General features: G+C 39.7%; 1 protein-coding gene across 6 annotated transcripts in view; it reads left to right on the top strand.

The window, feature by feature from the left end:
• Window positions 1-2,006: 2,006 nt before the first annotated feature.
• pum1 (pumilio RNA-binding family member 1) overlaps window positions 2,007-22,400 on the top strand; it is a 42,279-nt gene continuing 21,885 nt past the window's right edge. For all 6 annotated transcript variants that reach the window (XM_088931690.1, XM_088931691.1, XM_088931687.1 and 3 more), the window contains exons 1-3: window positions 2,007-2,090; window positions 18,295-18,665; window positions 19,034-19,102. In XM_088931690.1, coding sequence (XP_088787816.1) covers window positions 18,306-18,665; window positions 19,034-19,102 — 429 coding nt within the window. In that variant the 5' untranslated portion in view covers window positions 2,007-2,090; window positions 18,295-18,305. The remainder of the gene's footprint in view (window positions 2,091-18,294; window positions 18,666-19,033; window positions 19,103-22,400) is intronic.

Genomic DNA, 22,400 nt, shown 5'->3' with positions numbered 1-22,400 from the left:
ATCATTTTAAAGGGTCTGGCTTCAGAGAGCAAATTGGAAAATCTGAAAAGGGAAGATTTGTGTCACCTATACCAGACAGGGATAAATGTTTACATCTATGGCTGGATATATTACAGTATATGTTGTGTGTAAGTCTAGGTTTCCTCTAGAACAACTGACTCACATAATGTACAGTAGGGTCTCAACATTTGCAAAGAAATGGTTAGAAACTCCATCTACAGATATGCTGATGACACTACCATCATTGGCTGAAGCACCAGTAATGATGAGACGACCTACATGAATGAGGTCAGGAACCTGGTGCAGTGGTGCTTTGACAATAACCTCTCCCTCAGTGTCAGCAAAAGCAAAGAGCTGGTCATCAATTTTAGAAAGCAGGGTGGGGACCACACCCCTATTCACATCTCTTGGGTAGCTATAGAGATGGTTAGCAGCCTCAGCTTCCTGAGTACCTTCATTACTAATGATTTTATGTTCTACCAGCATGTAACTGGAGCTACAAGGAAGGCACAACAGCTTCCTCAGACAGTTGAAAAAACAAATGGTCTGTCCTCACTACATTTTACAGGTGTGCTGTTGAGAGTGTGCTCACGTGTGGGATTACACTGTGGTTTGGCAGCAGATCGTTTTTCTGACTGAAAGGCGTTAGGTCAGCCCCATCCATCAGTGGAGTACAGCTTCCCTCTGTTGTGGACATTTTTACAACTCGCTGGCTGGGAGTATTGCTAAAGATGACAATCATCCTAGTTTCTCACTTTTATCTCCCCTACCCTCTGGTGAGTGTTATAGGAGCATAAAGGCATGAACCCCCAGATTCAGAGAGTTTTTTCCCCGCCTGCTGTCAGATTACTGAACTCAACCCCTACTACTGACTAAACTCATCTACATTACTACACCCACATTACTACTCACCCTGATGGGGTTTTTTCTCTTCTCACACTGCTTGTTTGACTTGCTTTTTTAAAGTTGTATGTTACGTAACGTGTTGTGTTGCTGCTGCTGTTCTCTGCTGTTCTGTGTTTATGTCTTGGTGATTCCTTAATGCCTCTGCATTGGAGCACACATGCAAATACAGTAAGCTTTTCATTGCACTTGTGCATATGACACATAAACTGAACTGAACAGAAAGTGGATGGATGGTTGTGTAGCACAAACTAAATTTGTTACCTAAACGCATTCATTCTTTCAGCAGGAAATCCTTTAACTGAAATTGTGTTGTGTCTAATTATGTGTGGAATTGAACTGTACTGTATCAGTTCACCAGATTATATTAGTTTGGGTTTGTGTTGGCCAGGCATGGTGATGGAAGTTTGTTTCTCTCTATCTAATTACACACGTGCTGGCTGCTGCCAAGGGACACGATTCATTTGATTGCAGGTTTCAAATATTTTGGTCAGTGAGCATTTGTCATTGTCTCACTATACCTCAGTGGATTTCATTTCTGCAGATTAGATGGGATTCTATCACACATTCATTTAGTGTTTCCATAATAATTTTCAACATTACATGAGCCTGTATATAAAGCATACTACATATGAGTGAAAATATTACATATTCCAGTAAGGAGTATGTAAAGAGGCAGATTAAAAGGGTTCCCTCCTTTATGTAAAATGGTAATTATTATTGGGTTAATGCAATTACCCATATTGCTGAATGAATATTTATTATAAATAATTCAGATTAAAGAAATAGTAAATGAAGGGATGAATCTTATCAGAAACAGCAATATTAATATTTGAAATCGTAGTATCATTACTACAGATATTACAGTGGTACAGACTTACGTATTGCAATGCAAAAAGGAACGTGGACGGCCTCTCCTGAGAGCAAATGTTCAATTTCTGTTGACGTGTTTCAGTATAATTGTACGCTAAATATGTGTGTGCATCTACACACGTAACAAAGGATTTAGAGCGGTCCTCCGATCCCCCTCCTTCTCGCGCTGGCTGAACTCTCCTCACAGACGGCTTCTCCTGTCCCATGATGCCGCGCGGGCTCCAGCCCCCACTGAGCCGCCATGTTGTTGGAGTGAAAGCTTGGACTCGGAGAGTTTTGGGGCTGAAATCCATTTCCATCCACCCGCTCCGCCTGTAAGTAGACAAACTGACTTGGGTCGCGGGTAGACTTTAACCTGTACTTTGTAAAACCTTTGGGTTATTGGCACGGTTTGGGGAGTCGGAGTCTTATTTTGGTGGATTTGAACCTGTGTCGTCCCCCCTCCCCTTCTCTTCCTCCCCTCGTATCTGTGTTTCTGCCCGGAGTGTTTGGGCCTCTATTGTTGTCTCTATTGCAAGATCAACCTAGCCTTTTGCGCAAGATAATAGTCAAAAACGCATTGTAGCACTTATAAAAGCCGCGGAAGCGCCCGCTCCCATTTCATGGGCGCTTGGTTTTATTTGTAAGTCTGATTTCTGTGCTAATTTGGTACTGGTTCCTGTCTGCAGAAGAGATAAGGCCATGTATTGTTGCCGGGGACGGGCTGAGTCTAGAAAGGTACATAAAAAAACAGTATACCCTATTGCTCAAAGACTAATGGCAGGAAAAACCGGGCCTCTGAAGGTTTTCGTGCTGTTACAGGGTACTTTTGCACACAGGAGACAGCCTTTTAGTGTTTTGTTTTCTTAACCCGAACTGGGTTTGTTTATGCTCCTGGCAAAAGGGCTGCGTTTAATACAGGGACAGTTCGACTGAAACAAAAGCTTAAAAAGTGATGGATGCTTTATTGTGGCGCTGGGCTGGGAAGTGGCGATCGTGGGGAGCTCTCGGCTGCCGGGGAGAGAGGCTGGCTTTTGCGGCTGCAGGCGCCTGTTGTGATTTCCGGGTGTGCAGTCCTGCCGCTGGTTCCCATCATACAGGACCGGCAGGGAATGGGCTCTGTGCAGCCCAGGCGAGGAAGTGGCGGCGGCTCTGACAGATGGAGATACAAAGGCTGGCATCGCATCAGTAGCTGGGATCCCATGCGTGGTCGTGGGGCTTTCACGGAATATTTTCTCACTGTTGAATTTTTACACGTGCATTTTGGAGCACGCTTGATTGTGAAGATCGCTGTCAAAATATGCTTTCGATCAGGGTACGGTAACGGTTTTTTTTCCCTGCCTCCCTCCCTCTTTTCTCCTACAAAAAAAAGTCAGCGCCGATGCGTTTGCATCTTCGGAGATGGAAACTCATTTTCCACCTGAACTTCCTGTGAGGTTCACAACTGAGCTGAGCCAACACGTTCCCTCTACTACACGGTTTCCTGCAGAACGGTTGACCATCGCCCTAGCCCTGTGGCTTCTGGTGTTATCTTGTCCCTGTAGGTCTTAGCTGAGCAGCTTTTTTTTAATAGCGTTTGATACGACCTGTCAGTATGATTTTGTCTGTTTGGAAGTCACTGTCTCATAAAATAGGGCAAGTCAAGAATAAGTAAAGCACTTTAGCCCTGCACTTTTATCATCTTTATAAAGACAAATGCAGTTCATTGCTTAAAATCCTGAATGTTTGGTCAGCGTATTTCTTGGGTCTGGACTTGTCTGTGTCCAGTTTTCTTAGACAGACTCCCAGAAAAAACAACAACTTGTTTTCGACTTTGTTTTGGGTCTCTCAACATCTTCCACTTTGTAATGCATCTCTGGCTTAGCTAAAGCGTGAAATACTGTGGTTCGTGGTATCACAGTTAGCATGCTAGTGCTACCTGTTAGACAAAATTGGAAAATGTTCAGTTTGAAATAAACTGATTTCTCAAGCCACTCTTAAGTTTAAATTAATTTGCTTCTGTTCGTTCATCTGCTTTTACATCCCAGAAAGAGATCTGCAGAATCCAGTAGTAAGTTGAAGGCACACTGTCACACAACGATTTACAAAAACCTGTACTGCTGCCTTCTCCAAAGTATGTCGATTCATGTTTTCTTGCATACACCTTTGAATTTCCTTATCTACACATGATCAGTGGGTTGTTTCCTTACTGCATTTTCATTTAAGGAGCGTTCGGACATTGACAGAGATTGTATCTTGCATCCAGTTCCTTACTTGTGTAGTTCTATTTTAGTACTTTTGTACATTTTGTACTTTGCAGCAATTTACATATAGCTGGTAAGACCTTATATGTTGAGACCTTACATTTCCGTTCAGCTCTGTTTTGCTGCTCTTGCATTATGGTGTACTGTACTGCTTGTTTTGTGACAAGCAGTAATAGGAGTGATGGTTGTGATAAAATGCACTTTGAGTCTGTGAACTTGTTCTCAGAAGTGTTAAGTGTGATTTACTTTAAATCAGATTGCTTGATATAGGCTAGATGTTAGTGTTTTTTGTCCATGTTATTTTTTTAAATGACACTGTACCATCTGGTTTTTAACTTGGACTTGAATTCTCTTTTTGGTTTCCTGCTTTACCACTGTTGTTCTTAGCAGGAATGACACTGAGTCACACCTAGATAGAAAGGGACTAGAGGACTAGTGCCACCGATTGTTGTCCCCAAGAGAATGCAAATATTTCGTAAGGTGCGGAAAGAGTACGTTTGTTGCCCATGGTGGCATTCGGTTTCAGAGCTTCCAGGAATTTAGTGGCAGACATTGATGGTAGTTTTAAACGATCTGAAATTCTTGAGATTATCTGTGGTGGCGGCAATAGTGGTAACAGACGCATTCCCTGTGAAACGATTTCACTGGCTGAACATTTAAAATATCTGTAGGGCATGGCGTGAGTGGGCAGCTGCTTAACCTTGAGTTTTGTCTTGGTTTTTTTTTTTACCTGTTTTAGAATTAGCCCTGCCCACTGCACTCTTAATTCTAATTCGAATCATTGGACTTTTCGTGAGGTCATTCCCCTTCTGTTTGCTGTCATAGCCATCACTCATACTTACAAGCCGTTGTTTTTAAAGTGTGAGTGTTAGAGTTGGGAATATTGTAGCCTCCCAAGAGTCATGAAAGCAGTTGTTTAAATAGTTAATGAGTACTTCTCTCATTTTGGAACAAGTCCTCCATTGTATGAATATATGCAATTTGCAACAAAACTAGGATTTTCCTGCTCTGTTTTTTTGGTCATTTTTCATGATACACATTTTAAAACCATAAAACTTATGCCTTAATGGAGCAAGAAGAATTTGGCCACATTTTGTAATTAGCCCGTTTATGTACGTTAAGTTAAATGTTCACCTGCATGTGATTTGAACATATTAATTTTTCTTGGCCTTAAAAAATGTTGACTACCTTGTTTTTATATTACAGCGAACAATATGGGTTTAGTGTATAAACTATACACATAAATCAGTTTATCATTAAAGTAATATTTTTAAAGATTAAATATTTCCATTTGTGTATTAAGATAATAGCAGTTTTGAGCTTACCAGCTAAAAACAAGCTCAGACAAATCAGTCAGTTACGAACGACTCAAAACTGAGAACAGAGTCATTAAAGTCTTGATGTTTCTTCCTATTTTACAGGCCGTTACTTTAAAGTTTTGAAGTAGAGTGCAGAAGTGTTGGTAGCCAGCTCAGATCTTTCTCTGCTGCATGCTTTCTAGCTTCAGTGAAACATTTTGGGGGTTTGCTGTGGCTTTTATAAGCTTTGTAACCCTACATTTGCCCTGGGGTTGTAACATTTTTTTGTCTGTTTTGCGGAATGTCACTTCCTGGTGGGCACATCTTGGAGCACTTCACAGCAAGAAAAGGTAGAGCAGGGATGTAGGATCACAAAAGAGGGGAAAAATAGGGAAACCTTTCATGGCTGAATTCCAAGGTGTTTCAGGTCTTGCACCTATTCATTGTATGACAGCAGATTGTGTTAGCAGTCTTTAAGAATTCAATGTGTGGCCTTTATTAGTGCTATATCTGATCTTTGTTGCATGTAGTATAGTTCTGCACTTCAAATACATCACGTAAAATGTGGTTAGTTTTGTTTCAAACACGTTTTTAGAAATCAAAATGCACAGTCTGCTTTTTTGGTATCAAGTAGAAACAGTGTTTAAGCTTGAAAGCTTAAATTCTTTTTTGTAAAAAAAACATTTCTCATTAGTTCTGTTAGTTGAAAAACAAATAACACCCTCGTCAACATATCTTTCTTTTGGCATGAGTTCCATGGAGACATTTATTTCAGATCTGAAGGAGCTGAAGACCTGAAAAGAAATATGCTGATGTGTTTTTATCTTGCATGCAAGCAGCAGCAGAGTAGAATCTGTTGTAGCTGGTCTGCTTAATGTTATCATTCTCAATCCATGCTTGATGGGAGAAGGTAAGCTATTTTTCATCTTAAAATTTTTGTTTATCCCTTTGGGAACTGGAAGCTAAACTTAAGATGTGAAGTTGCTTGATCCACTTAAATCAATTTATCTGTAAACGGAGCTTTGAGCTGTTGTAAATGGGTTTGAATTCAAGGCTGATCTTTGAGTGGAATGAGTTAGAATAAATTTGTTCTTGCCGTCGTGTGGGACTAACATTGAGGGCTTGTAGGAGGGATGTAAAAGAGTGAGCTTTGGTTAAAAGATGGACTGTTCTCGAACAGATTTGGCAAATATGTTCCATGACACACTTGCGGTGGTTTAATTTTTGAAGTGCTAGCTATGATAGTGACCGGTTCCAAGTCTCTCAAACTACTATTATGAATAACAGGAACAACACAAGCACCAAAATATATTTTTCTGTTTATTCCATGTGGCAAATGTTTTAATTGGTTTAGCTCTAAAGTTTTTGCTTTATAAAAAATAAAAAGTATGTGACCTCTGATTTGCCTGTTACACTTAGTCTTACTTGCAGCCTTTCTTATTGATTTACATGGGGGTGTTATTTTTGAATTGTTAATTAGGTTTGGTCTGCATAAAAGGGGAGATCAATTTCAAACTGTTTGGACCAGGTGTGTCCAATTGTGGACATGCAGGTCTGTAGTGTCATCATGTTTTCATTCCAGCTTAGCTCTTAACATAAATCAGCCCATTATTAACATCTGATCAATAATATCTGATCAATATACCAATATTTTCCAGCTCTGCGGGTGCCTGAATTGGGATCTCCATGGCTTCATTGTTCTCAGTTGTAATTGGGATTCTCTCATATCAGTTTGGACTTCACCTAGAAAAAATATATGCAGTTAAAATGGAGATGGTAACTCTCATGCACACAAGTTAAACTACAGAAGGAATGAAAAACTATTGACAGCAGCCGCCATAGAAATGTATAGTGTTTAACTAGGTGCTAGTTTACTGGACTTTATCCTATGTAAGTTGTACACAATTGATTTTAGTAAAAAATGCACAGCAGAATATTCTTTGTACAGAGTTTGTTTAGTTTTTAAATTATAGGAAAGTTGTGTTAAAAATCCTACCATTAGTCGTTTTTGTTCTACTGCCTTTAATCAGATGATGGAAAACCCCTCTGTACTTGGCAACATTTCATTGGGTGGACAGATCAAAAGTAGTAGGTCAAGAGTAAAATGATCATCTTTCTTTGGAGGAGCTGGTAACTTTATCGTGGGTTTGCCAGTGAGCCAGTGCATTATTTCATCGGCTGAAAGCCTGGGTATTGTCTGGTAAAGCTAACTTGTTTTACAAGTTCCTAAATGAATCATTGAGACAAATGCACATTGAGGAGTTTTGACAATGTTTTTCCAGCTTAGTTCCACCAATTAATTCTGTTTTTCCAATAACTAAATATTAAGTGCTGGACATTTTTATACAATTAGTGGAAACTGTCAAAATGTTGGATACTGCACTTAACACATGGTTCACTGAAGGATATAAATGAAGGCGAAAGCCTATTGTGTAATACTGCATATCTCTTTTTAGATGGATAATACACTTATTGTGGGCCTTTGGTACAAAACATTGATGCTTTCTGCTTTATAAGAATTGAAAAAATCTGCGCCCATGTGTTATTTCAATTGCTGGATCTGGGGCCCTCTAACATGGGGCTATACAGCAACATGTCGCTTGCCTACTGCAAAACACAGAGCTTTTATCAATCTAGTGTTTAACAGCACTGTGGTAGACTAGTGGCAGACAAAATGAGTAGGACAAGTTTTATTGGGGTAAAATAGTAAGCCATTTCTTGATATAATCAACAAACTATTGATGCAGGTTTGCTCAGATTTTAATCACTTACTGAAAATTTCTTTTAAAATATTCTAAAACGAGTCAGGTCAAAACCCCTGTCTTAAAACAAGCAGTATTATTAGTACTGCGCATGAGTATATGCATTTCATCTCGGAGCTCAGAAGTGATTTCCAAAGCTGTACCTTGTGTGTATTGTGCTTTGAAGTAAACTGCCCTTTCCTTTCACATGGACTCTCCTTTTTGTGTAGCAGTGGACTGGAGGCCTCAGTGTCCAACAGATGGATTTCTCAATGTAGACAGGCTTGCCTGTAAGATTTCTGTAAGTCCGGTGTCACTTGAGCCAGAGCAGCACTGGACCTCAGTTGCAGGTAAAAAATCATTGGTAGATGGTTGTTTTTTTTCCGGAGGGTGAGAAAGAAGCCCATAATCAGTTATAATTATACTGTAAAACAAATGATATTCCATAGAGAATCTCCCATCCATGTTCCTCATGTAACAGATCGATAGAGGAATGGTATTCCACTAATTCGACAAAGGAATTCGACAAAGGTTTCATGTTTTGAAGAACCCTTGTAAAGTAAAGGAACTTTTCTTATCATAGGGTGGCAGTAAATTTTAGGAGTGGCTTTGCTAGTAAAGGTGCTTGCTTGAAAGCAGGTGGAATTTTGTGACTGCTGGTTCGAGTCCGGTTCATGACACTAGACCGGGATTCCACACACGGGTAGGGTGAGATTAGACAGCTAGGGCTCTCTCGAAGGTACAGTGACCTCTCTGGCGCTTGTGCTGCCAGTGAGGAAAGTTCCTTTCCTCCGGCACAGGGCTGAGGTGCCTGTGGTATGTTAAAAGATGAGTGGCTTGGAGGTGGGTGGGTCCAAGTAGTCTGCCTACATTTCCTCCTCCTCCCCCTGAGTGCTACTACTGACACTTGAGATACAAAAAAACACACAATTGGCTATTCCAGATTGGGTGTGTATTACAAAAATAATGGGAGATTTCAAATCTTTAAAATAAATCTCTGCAGCAGGCAGGAGCTCTTTCCGTGCTGGAGTCACATTGACTGACTGTTTAATTTATCTTTGTAGTGTTTGTAGTACTCTGCTGATCTGCTGTAGATTGCCCAGTGGACCTCAGGGAACAGGATTTTTTTCCAGACACAGTTTCAGTGCCCTGGTCTTACAATTCAGCTGCAGTCAGAGATGGAAGTGTTTACAGTACAAAGCAAAGTTGCTTTGGTTTCTTTTACAGTATGTAAATGAGTGTAATGTGTAAATGTTGAACTGGGTAGTGTATGGTGTTTCCCTCCTTTATTTTTCTCTTATTTCAGGGGTATTCCAAGAGTCACAGCCTCCTCCAGATTCACCTATTCCATTGATAATTACTCTGGGGCTTGGGTTTTTCTCATCTAGATCTTCGGCAATCTTCAGATTGCTGTCACCCTGAAAGATGAAGCTGCATCCAGTGAGCCCACAGCCTCTAGATGGATATTTCGATCAGCTAGATGTAAATAACCAGCTGTATATCCCACTAGAGCAGTGACAGTGCTAGATTACTATCAATTTACCATTAAAAACGACTTGGATTTAAGATCATGTATATGCTGTCCAGTTGAAGTGGGCTTCTGTGATCAGAATTGCCTGTTTCCAAACTCAACAGTAGTTTATTCTTGTGACATGATTTTTTTTGTGGGAGCTTTAGTTGTTGATGCAGGTGAATTAAGAATCAAACAGAACTGTTAGAGATAAGGTCTGTCTCATGGACAAATAGGCAATGTTTTGTAAAGGCGTTCTGTGTTATTTTTGCACGCTTATAGATATGTCAGTAGATTTTTTCAGATTTTTCCTTCAACACTTTTTACTGATAAGGGAAGTAGCTCTATTGTTTGGACATTTTGTAGACATAAAAAAACTAGTGTTCAAGGTCTTGTAATTAACTTTATGCTGACATTATCTCAGGCCACTTATTACTGTTTTGGAATTCATTGCAGATTTCAATATTCAAAGCAAAAGCATCAGCCTTTTTTTTTTGTTAAGTTTGGCCATCCTGTTCAAAATACAACCCTTAAGAATTTGAAACTGTGAGCCCTGTACTCTGATCCAGATGCCAAAAATTATAAGAATCTGTTAGTGAGATCAGTGGTGTTTTCAGCATTGCTTTTTAAGAGATATCCTGCCAGTTAAGACTGTGTGTTTATAGAGTTAAACCATGTTATTGTATGAATACATTAGTTTTTGCATCTTAGTTTGAAATGTCTAGCCTATCTTCAGTGCTATTACTATTTGTCTTCTGACTTAATAAATTATTTAATGTAAATTGTCCTATAATTTCTTAGTTTTCTGTCTGCTTGAGGGAGAATACATTTATACATTTTTTAAAGTATATGAGAAGCCAGACTTACTGAGTAATACCTCTTAGAAAATTAAAGTAGCATTTCTGCCTCTTTCATTTAGATGTTTGTTGGTAAGCACTAACAATGCCACTAACTGAACACAAACAGAAATCTGACATAGCAGAGGCTGGTTTTGAGACATGAGGAGATTGCTATGTTTTGGTCACATACTTGCCAGTATTCTTCTGTTATATGTCGTCGATAGTTTAGGTGTATGAGGTATTGTGTTTTTGAGATGAACTTTGAAAGTGCATAACGTCACTGTGGTTGAATTGTCTGCCGTTGTCTTTGAAATAGAAGAAAACTACAGCTTTTCAACCATGTTGAGGTGGAGTTCATGTTTGAGGGCTTGGAACACTGTTTTCTGTTTGAAAGTAATGGGCCTGGTAGACCTATAGTCATACTGTGTACAGCACCATTAGAGCAGGATACCAAGAGCTGCAAAAACGGTTTTTATACAATAGATGTGGCCACTGATTGTAGCCTGATGGTTGAATGAATGGGACTGGGATATTTTCTTGTAAGTTTAATTCAAAGGAACATTACGTGGTACAGATTATCTAATGGACAGTACTTGTGGTTAAAAGATTTACAGTGTTGGGCTTGTGAGTTCTTTCTCGTCACGCTTGTTCTAATCTCTGTACTTAGAGACGGAAGCCATAAATTCCTGAGATTAATGTTCGTCTCTGTAAAATGTTTATTTGAACATACACAGGTTAAGATGTGTAATGCCAACTGAATAAATTGATTCGTTAATGGGTGTTAAGATTGTTGCATTCTCTAACTCCTGTCTGCAATACTCATGTAATTACTTTTTGAAAGAATTTGCTGAGAAAAAATGATCACATATGTGATAGATCCCAATCATACCTTCTGTCTATAGAAGTTTTTCATCTACACAGGTTACTTAATATAGTTTTAACTCAAATGTCTTCTACAGCTTCTGAGGTGTAGGTAGGTATTCTTATGAAGAGATGGTACAGTGCAATAACTAGCCCAGTGCTGGTTTTGAGTTGTATTGTCTTTAAAGCAGCTTGGTATATGATTATGTTCCCGTTGTAGCAATTACTGTCGTTTCTTAAAAAGGTTATTTTAAAGATGTGTTATTTGGGTTTTTATTGTATTACCGCTGTATATGAAATGGAGGGGGGAGATCTGTAAAGAGCTGTATAATAGTTACTTTGGAGGAGATAATGGCAGTCCTGTGGCAGATTTAAAACCAGATGTGAATCTTACTTAAAGGTTACAGCTTGTTCTATATGGTCATTAACATGCAGTTCAGTTTTAAAGAAGTGGTATGTGATTATTTAATAAAGATAAAAATGATCTAAACTAATTTAAAATAGATTAGAAATGTCAATATTTAATTTGTTTAAATTACAATTACAATTATTTGTAAAGGCTAACCATTGTACTGCAGGTACACTGTTGTTCTGCTCTTTAAACCAATTGTTCAGACCTAACCTGACAGACATTTTTGTTCACACAGGTAGTGGACAAGAAATGGAGAAAAAATACTAAGTGGTAGGGTGTTGGGCCACCACATGCATCCAAGACCAATATGCGCTGTGGCATAAAATACCAGCTTCTGAAATTCTGCAAATGAGATGTGACACCATTCTTCTTAGTCAACTTACACCTGGTTGGTAGAGGTGGAAAGCAGTCTCGGGCTTAGTTCCAGAATATGTGATTGGGTTCAAATCTGATCAGTGAGAAGGCCATGATATGCATATTATTGGTCTCTTGCTCACTAAACCATTGGAAGACCGTGCATGCTCTGTGGCATCCTGGATGACACCCCTTCCTTGCAGGAAAGATGGATTGAACTCACTACCCTTAAATAGCTATTGGCATTTAACTTGCTTTCTAAGGAAATAAGATCACTCATATCATTCCATGAAAATGCACCTCACCACATTATAAACCACCAGAACCCAACACTGTTAGAACCAAGGACTCAGTGCTGTCAAGTTCTTTAGGTTGGTGTGACACGTGGTCACCTGCATGTTGAGAACACAGTGAAGGATGATTCATTTGATTATATCTAATTTCTACACTACTCTGTAGAGTATTGCCTGTGCTCTTTGAACCAGTTGTGATGAGAGGTTTGCGCACTGCAACCGAACAGTTTTATGCTCTGTGGAGTTCTCAGCGAACTCTACTTGTCTTCTGGCTGTTACCTAGGTAAAATTTGCAGTCGATTGCTCTGCATTTGCTTTGGACGTCAAATGAATGCACAGATCTCTCAATCCTGGAGCGTACGCACTTTTTGCCCTTTGCCATTGATGTCTTTAGTTCCATGCTGACATCACCTTAAACACCATTTCTCATTAATCGGCAAATTGTGGTCACTGAAGCTCCTGCCAGACACACCCCAACATTCAACCCACATTCATTGTTGCTGGTCTTCTCTTGAAGCCATATAAGCCAGAATTATAGACAACCAGGACTATCCATAATTTTTATACATGACCCTAAACATGTACCAAATATTTGATTGATTGGAAGCACTTATTTAGTGTATTTGATAGCCTTCATTATTTCCCATTTCCCATATATTGTCAAATAAAAGGGAATACAAAGGAGCGTCTGTGTTCACAGGTAGCACAAAAACCTTTGCTTTTTAAACTAAACAGACATGCACCATCAGGACCAGCCAATTGTAAAATCTTTATAATACTTCCTGAAAGTTCTGTTAAAGCATTGATTTGGACAGGTTCCAAAATTGTTATTCCCCTGTTTCTTTCTACATTTACTGGAAGTTGAGTGACACCTGCAAGCCCTCTAGTCTTGACGTAATGATTATGACTCTACTGTGACCGCAAGTCCAATTAAGGGGTTTCCCTCAGACTGCAGTGAGCCTCTTGTGGATCGTCCTTTGTACATGTGTATAGTTTGTGAAATAAAACGGTGTGTGTTGCAATATTAAGGTTCTACTTTTAGATGTTTCTGGTGCATTTTATGATATTTTTTATATGCCATTTTGGTCTTGACGAAGTAAATACTTAGCCGTTCCTTAAATTTTCTTGTGCCAATCCAGATATGACCTTGGAAGTACTTGGTTCTGTTTAAAAATGACTCATGTTGTGTAAGATAATAGTGTAATTGTAGTGCCACCTCATTACATTCTTTTATGATCTCCTAGCCAGCCAATTTGTGAGACTAGCTAAGGTTTACATTTGCTTTTCACCACCTGTCAGAAGTCTTAAGTTTTGAAAGGACTTGGATCTTCAGAATGGTGTCGAACCTTGTAGCAACAGTCCCCAGTGGAGGAGGTACATGTAATGACAGTTAAACGTCAGTCTTCCTGGAGCCTCCCAGTGGGCTTCATAGTAGTGAGATGGCTACAGTGTACAGTCATAGTGCACTGTGCTTGTCAGTGCTGACACTGATTAAAGCAACTTCTGGATTATGAGCCATCCATTTTGAATATTAACATTTAATTTGAAAAATCCATTAGATTCCCGAGTGGCTCAGCATCCCAACAGAGGGTATTGTCTGAAGTGGATGTGTACAGCTCCGATTTCCCCTTTGGCCTTGGAAGGGATGTTGATGACGAGGCCATCGTAGTGGTGGCTCCAAATGTGGAGGGAACAAGGAAGAAATATTAACTGCAAGTCCTGAGTTCAAAATAAAAACAAATTTACAGTTTACTCATTGATCTGATGAACGTGTGAGGTTATCACAAAGTGAAGTGCAATTCAGACAAGTGCATGTACAAGATACATAGTAAAAAGTGAAGAAATGTTACAAGTATTGCAACTGAGTTGAGAAGAAAGGGCTATAGGTTCCAAGTTCAGGTTGTTTAATGTAGTTATTTGGAAGCATTGACTGAAAACGTGGAGTGGCAGCAATGGGACTTTTGGGTAAGGCTATGTGCAGTTGAGAGGAAAGTTCATGGCCCTTGACAAATGAATATGGCGTTAATTAATATAAACCACAGCTGTGCTCACAAATGGTTTATTCTTTGTAGTTGTTACATTTTGTGTTTAGTCATCGTAAAATTCGTGCGGGACTTAAATTGGCGTCATGATATCGGTTTTTGGTGTGTTCAAGCTGGGAGGCCACCTGCTTTCAGAGTCTTTGGTGTAGTTCTTCTGCTGTCACCTATGTCATTAACATTCTTTATTAGCGATTCTCTATTGGAAACTGATGTGTCTTTGTTAAAAGGACACAAAGAGCTGTAGAGCAATTATAAGCACTGCAGCTTAAGGCTGCCATGGAGGGGAGAGAACATTCAAGAGCCCTGTAAGAGGCTAACCAGCCTTTCCAATGTGCCCTCTATCACTTCCTTGATGGCATTTGGATTCTGTCTTCAGGATAGATTTATCTTGAGCCAGTAAATATGAATCACACCCTCTGCAGGGTGCTTAGACTTCTACAGACTTAATAGATCTCACTGCCTTTTCATGCTGCTTCAAAACCTGGTTGTTCAGGTTTTACCTTTAGATTGCGATGTTCACCCCACTGTTGTCTATAATTTCTGTAAATAGTGTTGATTGTTTGTCATTTATTGTTCAGGATTAGATCCAGTATTTACTAGTTTCCTTTTTGGGGGGTGGCAATAGTGAGTGCAGTGAGGCTAATTCAATAGGCCAGAGCCCAGTGATTGCCTAAGGCCCTGGTAGCTGTGTGTTTGTACAAGTGCTAGTCATTTCCAAGCAATGATAAGATTTATAGCTGCCAGTTATACAAAAAGCAATGGAAAAAGTACTAGGCAGGTCACCTGGCAGGAACCATCCTTCAAGAAAGTTCATGCAGTGAATGTTAAGTTGTATCCAACAGTTGACGAATTGCTCTGCAGTGACGCAGCATATGAAATCCAAAACGACTAGGGTGGTAGGCAAATTAGATTTAATGTTGACAAACAAAATACTGCTTGCAGGGAGCAGGGGAATGTTATAAATATCCAAAGGCTGGCACTGAACCTGAAAAAGTAGGGTTTTTGATGGTTCAACTTGATCTTCATCTTGACAGTGTGGGAGGGGGATTAAAAGATAAGTGCTTGGATGTAAAGTGAACACTGGCTTTGAAATGAATGATAAATTATTCAATACAAAGTAGCCACTAATTATATTTAGAACACTAACTTTGGTCCCCACATGGCAGATGTCAAGATAAGCAGGTTAGTCTTGAACAGAGGTGATGGAGGGGATTTGCATTCAAAGTCCTGATCATGATCTTATCAATGTATAATAGTCTCCTTAAATGTTTCAGGTGTAGTGACTAAATTGACCTTTTTCTGTGTGTTGTGAAAACAGCTCTAAATTAGCCACTGGAAAGAGTGACGTTTTTGGACACGTCTAATGTCCTATGTATGTGCTATAAAATATTCGAGAAATTGTACATTTTTTAAGCCACCCCACCTCCACCTTCTAAAAATGCCAGTGTCAATTATAAAAGGGTTAATTCCAGTTTATCTCTCCCTTATTACTCTTTGGACATTTACATTTTTGCAATGATCATGTAAACACTGGAACGGCATAGCAGACCAGAATTTTAGTATTTGTGAAACCGTCTAACCCTGGGTATCACTCTGCAGGTCCGCATGGACATTTCTGTCCACATACCAACACATCTCTCATGTTCTGTGATGTGTAACTTATCTGTCAGATTGATGGGAAAACCAAATGACAATATCCTCTGCTCTCCGCTCTCCCGTGTCAAAATATCAGTTTATTCATGAGAATAAAGGTGAACTGCAGAGTTTTCAGCACCATGCAACTGACTAATGACTGTGTGCCGTGACAGTGTGCAAGGCTCAGTTCTACATTTTGTGCTCGTTGGTTTAGAAAAACGGCTGAATATCACACTGTTTTTTAATATGATAAGATCCATAAATGGAAAGAAGCTACTTTGCTGTTCAAAATGAAGATAAAGTGCATTGATCATTTAAAGTAAGCTGAGGCTACAGAAAACATCAAAACTGTCCATTTGAATTTGAGATCATGAGTTCAATTAGAATGTGAAGTACAATATACATTTTATTTTTGGCATGTTGCAGACATAGATTTGTGCATATTAAGTAATTTGTGTTTAATCTAGAGTTGTTAGCTGTGGTAGACATTTACTGTTTAAGTAAAAGGTGTAAAAGTATTTGCCTCCATATCCCTTTGAGGCAATAACTGCATCTTATTGGGAAGTCTTCATTCATAGTAAAGACAGGAAAGCCCAACAATTGGGGAAGAGATAATGTTACTGTGTTGGGGGAGGGCTTGCAAGGAAATTAAATATCCCTGCCAGATAATATTTCATAGCAGGAAAGGAAAAATGGCTGGCAATGTTAAGGAACAGCTGATTGCAACACTACAAAAAAGACATTACAGATCTCATAAATTCTCACATTCATCTGGTGCAGATTCAATAGAGAGATGCCTGAGGATTTCCCTGTAGATCTGCCCATGCAACAGCAAAGTCTGTTTTGGTCATTTAGATTATTATAATTGTATTATCATGATATGAAATTATCAATCAAAATGCAAGGTATTAGCACTGACAAGGATTGGGCTATGACTGTCGGCAAACTGGAGTTCTGAGTGTTTAAGGCTATGTGGCTCCTTTAGCCACATAGGAGCCACACTCATATTCACAGTAGATGCTGGCTATAAAAAAGTGCCTGATAATGTATTTGGAAGAACTGTCAGCATCTTGAATTTTTGTAGCTCTAATTCAAAAGATGGATGTGATCACTGGTAGCTGGGCTATGTCCTAAGTCTGCTGGCTTTCTCTAGGGGGGCTTGAGTTGCATGAGGAGTGAGTTTTTCTGCTTTGTGTTTTCAGATTGCTTCAGTGGTTTTGTGTGGTTTGCTAAATTGACATAGATGTGTTTCGTTATCTAAATGGACTTAGTTTAAACCCACAGGGAAAAGCTGGAATTCTTCAAACTATAAACAATTCTATCATTTTTGTTTTTTGACACACATGATGTCCAGCTGCTAGACACAGCAGTTCCTTTTTTTAATGTGAGAGGTTTTCATCCTTAAAAATCTCAAGACACTTTAAACATAAGAGGGAACCCACTTAATTCACCATTGAACTGCAGAACACATTTGGGTTTCACCGGAAACTATTCTACATATAGTGGAGTGCTTCATCACTTGAAACTCAGTTGGAAGTTTAGAATGGAAATGGGTTAACATCCCTATCCTTTTTAAAAGGGATCTTTGGGAATATCTAAAGTGAAAGGTGTCATCAGAAATTTGTAAGCTTTAAAAGTACAGCTGTGTGAGTCCTTTCCTATCTTCAAGTTTAAAATGTGGATTAGAAACTCATGTATGTTGATAGTGTAGTGCTCAAAGACTGGAGTTCGAAGGAACCAAACATTCTAGCAGGGCTTTCTTGTGCTTACAAGTTATTCGTAATACCCAGAACTGTCCATCTAGGCAGTGAAACGCCAAATGACGTCGCATTCTTGTTAAAGTGGATTTTCTGTGCTTATTAACGTTAAAATCAAAGAGCTGGTGTAGGTAGTGTGTAGAATCACATATAACGCTGAAACTGTCATCTCTCTGACCCTATATCCTGGCTTTGCACTTATTGAAATGGCATTGCCCATCTCATTGGGCAAATTGTTCAATATGAATATGTTCTTGCACACTTAGTGTGGTCCGCCAGTGTACTTATTCTGTTTGTATTCTGAAGCAGTTTTTATTTCATGTTGTTTTGTACATCACGAGAAGATGGAGCGTGTGGTTTACTATGCTAATATATTTTGTGCATGTGGTATGTAATGTGTGTAGACATCAACTAGCATCATGCTGTGCTGCACTAAAGACTAAGAAAGGGGTGTGTGCATACAGAAGGATAAACTAAAACTAAAAGGTGCTTTGACATACTTTTGCTAATACAAACCACCTCGCTAATTCCCCTTATCCCTGTGTTTCCTGCAGGTGCTGGTGGAATGAGCGTTGCGTGTGTGTTGAAGAGAAAAGCAGTGCTCTGGCAGGACTCCTTCAGCCCCCACCTTAAACAGCACCCACTTGAGACGAGCCAGCCCAGCATGCCTGTGGTGTTGACGACGGGGTCAGGAGCCCCCCCGGCAGGGCAGACCCCCCAGCCTGCGCCTCCTAGCCAGCCCCTCCCAGCAGGGGCGCACTTGGGCCAAGTGCCCGGGTCGGCGGGGGGCGCGGGGCGCTCCCAGGACGACGCCATGGTGGACTATTTCTTCCAGCGGCAGCACGGCGAGCAGCCAGGTGGCGGGGGGTACAACAACGGCAAGCACCGCTGGCCCACCGGGGATAACATCCACTCCGAGAACCAGGTAAGGGTGGGCTCTGGGACCGAGGGGAGGGAAATAATGAGCACAGTGGACTTCTTATGAATGAACTCTGCCCTGTTCTGAGTGCTTCAACCAGTAAAGGTCTGCTCAGGGCATGGTTGGACTCGGTAGCCCCTTGCTGGGCTGTCCTGTGGCCAGTCTGGTTCCTAAAGGCTGCAGTGCGTAGTTGGCGGAGGTCTGCCAGGGCTGGGTTCAAGGATCCTCAGCTTCCTTCTTTTGGTGCTGTGATCTTGGCTGTGGCAACACGGCACGTTTAACAACAACCTTGAAGAAGCTCTGGTTAAATTACTTATTAGTTCATTAACGGATTTTGTGTCTTAGCAATTTATCTGTATGTCTTTTGGCCTTAGGTCCGATCCATGGATGAGTTGAATCATGATTTTCAGGCTCTAGCGTTGGAGGGGAGAGCTATGGGGGAGGTGAGTATTCAGCGCTTTTATTGGTCTCATTTTTCTTTTATTTAGTGATGAGCCTGATACAGACATTAACTCATTACTCAATATGGATTCTTTGCTATGTATGTGCGGTACTATCCTAATAGCAGAATGAGCACAAATGTAACCTGCTGGATAGTTTAACTGATGACATTCAGCAGGTATGTCAAACTCATTTGTCACAACGGGCTAGGCTTCATTTTAAATGTACTTTAACTGGGCCTTGTATAAATGCGTAATACAGAAATCATTGAAAAACAGGACACAACCATTATATAGTATTTGTTTTGGTTTTTATTTTACAAAGACATACCTTCTAAAATATTTAATTAATTGTCATTAGGAGCTGGTGAAGAGGCAGTTTAGCAAAATGAACTAATAAATCTCTGAGTTTTAGGTGTTTTTTTTGCATTAATAACTGTCATTTCAAATATAGCTGTGATTATAACAATAGGCCAAAAATAAATGAACAACTGCGTGTATGATTTTCATTTGGTGAATGGCAAGACTGAAATGTTTTAAAAGGGCTGTGGTGATAAGCATCACCTGTAAACACTGCTTGAGGGACTCGCAGAACTCTCTGGGGCTGTGGTGTGAAAAATATGGAATGCAGGTTTTGCTTTGTTTCTTAATTACCAGGTACCAGTGTTTTTAATGGAAACAGATTCCACAAAGGACAATGTTAAAAGCAGATTGGTTGACATGAAAACAAGTTGATGAATGTATATTCTGCAGATCAGCAATATAAAACCAGTTTTCTACAATTATTGCAAATTTAAAACATGAAATATATTGACAATGAAGAATTAAATCTGTATAGTTTACTAATGCTGCAGCCGCCTATGCCTGGCACTTCTTAGTTTGGACCACTACATCAAAATCTAGAGACTGGGCCTTGGAGAATTGAATAATGAGTTCAGGTGGGCGTCTGTGAGATGAGATTCCACCTGAAATCTTTCTTCAGTTCATTACAGAACAAAGCTGCTAACATGGATAGAATTTAAAAAACAAAAGACTTCGGCTGGGGATAATTTGGTATTGCATTTTGATAAAATGTTCTAGAGTCAACACTGGAAAACTTGTGTTGCATACAAATCAAGAAATAGGAATTTCTTCACTTTTTTGAGCACACAATTTTTTTCGATATCATAGGCTTTTTTGCAATGTTCAAGAATGCACCTTATAGGTTTTTTCCTCATGATCTTGAAGGACAGTTTTGGTGAGAATAATGTCTAGCAGTCGCAGATGTTCCAAACTGAGGAGCAGGGGTTTAGAGAAGTGTATGTACGGGTCTTGCTGCACTATTTTTCCCTTCTGTTTTCGTGTAAAGACATGGCCCTGTCAAACAGGATCTGTGACATCATCAAACGGGCGCACTGCAATTGGACAGAGGTAGAGAACTTGGATGGCTATGTGTCAGACTGTTATGGTGCCATTACCAAGGGCACTGGGCAGCTCAGACAAGGCTCTTGTTGCTTTATGGACGTGGGCTGCAGGTTTGACACCCCTGGCTTACAAGAAGAATGAAGCAATAGAATCTCATTCAGTTTGCAGAGTTGACTCTTTAAGAGTCTTTAGACTCTTAATTTTTCTGTTGGAAGAAATTCATCTTTTTTTCTCCATCTGTATTTTTAGCATTTTACATGATGCATGGTCACAAGCATCTTGTGCTTTGGCAGTCTGAGCTGTGCCGCCCACCACAGTGTGCTCACATACACGTGCCAGTGTGTTCAATTATTTAAAGAAATGCAGCAGGAAATGGCCTTTTCTCCTAAGCCAGGGCTGTTGAAGGATGGCAGGCAAGTGAGCACTGCAGTGGCAGGGAGGTTCTAGTTTCTGAACCAGGCACTGTCAGGGGCCCCTTTTCCTCCATGTAGCTGGGCTGCTTATCTTTATTTTGCTTCTGCTCACTCAACAGTTATTCCGTGCACAGATAGTTCTGTTGCTTTTCATCCACAAGGGTCTCAAAGTGCTTTACATATACGAAGGAACAAATTTCGTCCATCTCCTGGGAGATGCTTAGCTGCTATTTTTCTCCAACAGTCCCACTACACTGAAGTTCAGGTGCTGAAGTGAGAACATTCGGGTGGGCTAGCACCATGTGATTAATGACCTGTCCTCGGGACCTCGATTTGTCTCATACAGCATGCTATCTATTCCCTTCGAGTTTGGAGGGAAGAGTACCCTCTATATATTATAACCAATAATAGCAGCAATTAAGTTGTTCTTTGGATGTCTCCTGTGTCAATACTGACCATCCTGTTTTCTAGTGGTTAGATTGTGATGTGCACACCTAGGGCTGGTTGACTGTTTTCTGTGTATACCTATTCCAATTCCTTAAGAAAATAACTAGCATTTGTCATGTGTAGCTCATTTTATTTGTGTGGTAATGGCAAGTGTCACTACCTGTGTCATTCTGTTCTTATGTCTGAATGGTTTTAAGTTTTACATATGTACCCTTGAGTCCATCAATCATAGGTCTGATAAAGTCAAATAACCACAGGATATGTAGAAAGCATATGTAAAAAGTTTTTTTCCCCCCACATTAAGGCACATATTATGGTGTCTTATAGTGCAGAAACTACATAGTGTTACAAGATATCAAGCTAACAGTTACACAGAAATGTCTTAATCTGCATATCTGTTCAGATGTAACTGCAACTATAAACAAACATAGCTGCTGGAAGTGGTGTGACAGGTGAACTATTTTGTATTGGCTCATAACTTCAAAAAATAAACTCTATATGAATCATTATTGCAAAGCACAACCACATTGAATGTGTGTTAAAAAATAAAACTACTAAAATGCAATTGTGTAACAACTACATAATGTTTGTTTTACAGTAGCCTTAGAAGTAAACTTCAGAACAGGTTTTAAGATTAACAGTGATGGTAGGTATTGTGTCTAGCAGATGTAATGATTTAGTTTTACAATTTGGCCCATTGTTTATTGGAGATAAGAGATTTATTCTTTGGATGTTGCAAAATATGTTCAAGGGGTATAAATCTGGAGCTTGGCTACCTATGTCAAAGGTGTGACATATAATAACGGTACTAATTAATGCAGTAAGACTGGATTTTTAAGTTAATCGGGAGGACTAGAGTGAAAAATTCCAGCTCTAGTATCAATGTGAATTGAAATTATTCTGTTTCTTTAGTTCTGGTTATATTTTTAAAATTATTTTAATTGTACTATGTACCATATTAAAAGCATTTTTTCAATGAGTCTGGAATGGTTGCGTTCTGTCAGTCACTGTACACTTGATGCGCTCTAGTTCCTTTT

This window comes from Atractosteus spatula, chromosome 14 (assembly GCF_055471065.1).
Source record: "Atractosteus spatula isolate fAtrSpa1 chromosome 14, fAtrSpa1.hap1, whole genome shotgun sequence".
NCBI lineage: Eukaryota > Metazoa > Chordata > Actinopteri > Semionotiformes > Lepisosteidae > Atractosteus > Atractosteus spatula.
The sequence above is the reverse complement of the archived record's forward strand: the minus strand, read 5'-3'. Positions and strand labels throughout refer to the sequence as shown.